Genomic DNA, 4,384 nt, shown 5'->3' with positions numbered 1-4,384 from the left:
GACTGTTCCCTACAGGGTCAGCGGAAATTAAAAATAAGTTGTAAAACACACACATTCTCTGTCTCTGCCAGAGGTTTGTAGGTAACGACTCATCAGAGAATTTATAGTTAAACCTCTTTAGCTCATAAGACTATAACACACACACACACACACACACACACACACACACACACACACACACACACACACACACACACACACACACACAGAGACTCATATACCCTCTCACTTATCTCTCTCTCAAACAAACACACACACTCATAGCATAGCATGCAGGGTATCATGATGCATGTACGTCAGATATTAGAGTTCAATATTTTCTCCTTTTATATTTTCTCCTTTCTCCTTGGTCACGACCCTAAACACCTACTGTGTTAGCTTCCTTGCTAACAGACAAGAATACTAAGGACTAATTATTAAATGCTGCCAATACTAACTGTTAAATAGTACTAGTACTATACAAGTAGTACAACGGTTTAATGCTACTAGTACTAACTAAATTTACATTTTACATTTAGGGCAATTAGCAGACGCTTTTCCCTTTTCCAAAGAGATTTACAATAAGTACATTTGTCGGTATAGTCAGGGTGTTCATAGAAACAAGTGCCAAGCACTTACAATTGCTAGATTAACCCATTCCCTGCATTCAACCAAGATAGCTAGGATAAGTACTATTTTTAAATAACCATTGAATACAACTAGTGCTAACAATTTATTAATAACAATACTAACTTTTTAATGCAACAACAACTTTTGAATAATACCAATACTGACTTCTGCATACTATTAGTACAAACAATTTTTAATATTACCAATACTAACTAACTGTTATCCGTCTGCATTTTCAACAACTAATACAACTAACTACTACTACTATGAAGCACTAACTATGATTCAAGACAAACAAAATCATTACCAAACAAGAAGTTGAGTGACATCGAAATTGTTCTCTCTCTCTCTCTCTCTCTCTCTCTCTCTCTCTCTCTCTCTCTCTCTCTCTCTCTCTCTCTCTCTCTCTCTCTCTCTCTCTCTCTCTCTCTCTCTCTCTCTCTCTCTCTCTCTCTCGCTCTCTCCCCCACCCGCCCTCAGGGTGGCATGTTGCCTGTGTCCACTAGGCGGCAGCATTGGGCCATTGACAAAAAAGACAGAAGATGGACATGAAGACAGAGTGAGAGAGGCTTGGCCAGTATGTTAGGAGAGAAGAGTGCAACGTAACGACACAATGCAGAGAGCGATGCAGATGGAGAGAGGAAGAAGAAAGAAAGAGGGACAGATGCAGGGAAGAGAGACAGAGAGACAGAGGTTAGACAGTATTTCCATCAATCATTGAAAACGTGTGTGTGTGTGTGTGTGTGTGTGTGTGTGTGTGTGTGTGTGTGTGTGTGTGTGTGTGTGTGTGTGTGTGTGTGTGTGTGTGTGTGTGTGTGTGTGTGTGTGTGTGTGTGTGCGTGCGTGCGTGCGTGCGTGCGTGCGTGTGTGTGTTTGAACTACTACTATTACGACTGCTCTGGGTCAAGCCTGCCATTTATTGTGCTGGATCGTCTCTATGCCAGGCCCCACTGTTAACTTTGATTTGGCAGTGGATCTAAAACTATATCTATAATACTCTCGTTATCTCGTTATCGCCAGTCTCTGCCCACCGTTGTGTGAATGTCCCCCTCTGCTCAGAACCAGGCCGCTATAAAGATGTCTTTATACCTTTTAGTGATGATGAAAACCTTTCTGTGATCTTTGACGTCAGGACCAGGGCCACGGGCTGTGGGGTGTGTGTGGAGGAGAGGGGCTCAATCTGGGCTGATGTTGGTGTCGGCGTCAGAGAGAGGGAGGGATAAGCTCCTAACAGACTTAAAGTAGAACGCCAAGGTGTGTATTTGGATGTCAGTGGATTTTTAAATCTCAAGAGTGTTCAAATTCAAGCTGAAACAGGGGGCTCACTCAGACTTTAACACTCATTTACGTACAAATATATATATATATATATATATATATATATATATATATATATATATATATATATATATATATATATATATATATATATATATATATATATATATGTATGTGTGTAGCTGCAGATCTACCTCACATGTTGGAGTCCATTGGAAGTTCAGTCAATGGAGTAAAGTTAAATAAACCAGCCTGAATAAGAGGAAACACACGCACTCTAGCATTCTCTCTCTCTCCCTCTCTCTCTCTCTCTCTCTCTCTCTCTCTCTCTCTCTCTCTCTCTCTCTCTCTCTCTCTCTGCGATGGAGACTTCCAGATTATTAATCCTTATACATTAACGTCAGAATGTTTACGTTCCATTCTGGTGCGCAACGCGCCTTTATTCTCTGTTCAGTAGCTCAGAGAGGAGAGTTAGAGACACACTCACGCTGTTGTCTCTCCCTCTCCCTCCGATCTCTCTCCCTCACCCACATCTCTCTCTCTCTCTCTCTCGATCCCTCTCCCCATCTCTCCCCCCTCTCATTCTTTACCTCTCTCTCTCTCTGTAGCCGCATGCCCCCCTCACCACCACCTCTCTGTTTCTCCCCTCTCCTCCTCCCCCCTCTCTCTCTCAGTTTTGGCGCATGGCCAGGCCTTGCACGCTCCAAGTTCGCTTACTTTACACTCCTCCTTCTGAGGAGGAGATGGGGGAGGGGGAGGGGGAGAGGAGGAGGGGGACTCCCTCTAGCAGCCCAAAAAAGAGGTGGGGTTGGAGGGAGGGAGGGAGGGAGGGAGGGAGGGGAGGTGGGGGAGAGAGAGAGAGAGAGAGAGAGAGAGAGAGAGAGAGAGAGAGAGAGAGAGAGAGAGAGAGAGAGAGAGAGAGAGAGAGAGAGAGAGGGGACCCTTGGCCCTATCCCGTGCTATATAAACACCGCTCGCTGCCCCTGGCTTGTCACACACACCCCCGTACACACACATACACACATACACACACTGGGAGCGACTGTATAGGTACCCAGGCAGAGAGAGGGAGAGCAGTCTGAGTTTGAGAGAGAGAGTGAGAGAGAGGAAAAGAGAGAGAGAGCGCGCATCTCCAAACAGCTCCGGTGTACCGTATCTCCCGGCGCGCACTGCACCCGACACCGGCGACTTTTAACGGATTTTAAAACGTTTCCAACAACTGGTTTTATCCCTATCTGGTGTTTCTGCGGGAGACCTGGGACTAAACTCAGAAGGGTTTTGCGTTTTCTGGGTGACACGCGATCCTTGGAAGACTTTTTGAACTCTTTTTCTTTTCTTCAAAATTTTCTCCAAATCTATTCTTACCATTTCAAGAAGAGGTTTTAAGAGTAAAGCCCCCCCTTTTTACTTCACCGGGACGTGCTTCCAGAAGCCCCTCTCACCTTTTCCACGTGTATCCACGGACGCACACACACACATACACACACACACACACACACACACACACACACACACACACACACACACACACACACACACACACACACAACACACACACACACACACACACACACACACACACACACACACACACACACACACACACACACACACGTATACATAGTAAGTCGGCGACCTCTAGTCCATGCGCTCCACCTCCACTCTCTCGCGTTGATACCCCCTTTCATGTCTCCGGGTCAGCGACCTCCAACCCCTCGCGGGAGTCAACATGAGATGTCCAGCGGCAGGTCAAATCCCGGTCTGGATGGTGTCTTGTTTTCAGGAGCGCAAAACGCACTGAAGCACCAAGTTTAGCCGCTCGATCATCCCCACTGTTCGCATCGCGTTGTTGTTGTCGCCGTCGACTCCTGAGGTCTGACATCGAGGGCAGAAACACGGGACGCCTTGGAGGCATGTGGAACATTGAAGCCTCATAAGAACCCTCTTTCATTTTGCCCCTTCTTTTACGCACAGAAAAAAAAAAAGACGCTCTGTGCGATTTGAAGAGTTTTTTGGACTCTTTCGCGCCATTCATTCTGGAGGCTGGGCACACACCGCTGCCTCTATTCCGCCGCGAACCCCCCCACTCTCCTCTCTATCGCCCGAGGGGACCCCCCGACCGTATCCTCTTCTCCTTGATCATCATCCTCTAACCAAGAGGATCCATCGATCCTCTCCATCGGCCGAGACACTTGAACATTTACCCCGGGCTGAGAGCCCTAGAGTTCTCTCCATCCTCCATCCACCCCCCACACCATCACCATCATCATGCTGTTTGAAACTTTCGACATCGTGTCGGTGCTCGCGACCCTGGCCGCGTGCCTGGTGTCCATGGCTCTGCTGCTGCTCGTGTCCCAGCAGCTGTGGCAGCTCCGGTGGACGGCCACGCGGGACAAGAACTGCAAGCTGCCCATGCCAAAGGGCTCCATGGGGTTCCCCGTCATCGGCGAGACCTGCCACTGGCTCTTCCAGGTAAGCGCGCGCCTTCGGGGGTGGT

At 47.4% G+C, this 4,384-nt stretch overlaps 1 protein-coding gene across 1 annotated transcript in view; it reads left to right on the top strand.

Moving 5' to 3' along the window:
- Positions 1-2,832: 2,832 nt before the first annotated feature.
- The window catches only part of cyp26b1 (cytochrome P450, family 26, subfamily b, polypeptide 1), a gene marked incomplete at its 3' end in the record, with an annotated part of 13,574 nt that continues 12,022 nt past the window's right edge, over positions 2,833-4,384 (top strand). The window contains 1 exon segment of the mRNA XM_030337678.1: positions 2,833-4,359. Within this exon segment, the coding sequence (XP_030193538.1) occupies positions 4,156-4,359 (204 nt within the window).

Source organism: Gadus morhua, chromosome 17 (assembly GCF_902167405.1).
Source record: "Gadus morhua chromosome 17, gadMor3.0, whole genome shotgun sequence".
Classification (NCBI taxonomy): domain Eukaryota; kingdom Metazoa; phylum Chordata; class Actinopteri; order Gadiformes; family Gadidae; genus Gadus; species Gadus morhua.
This window is presented reverse-complemented; position numbering and strand designations above follow the sequence as displayed.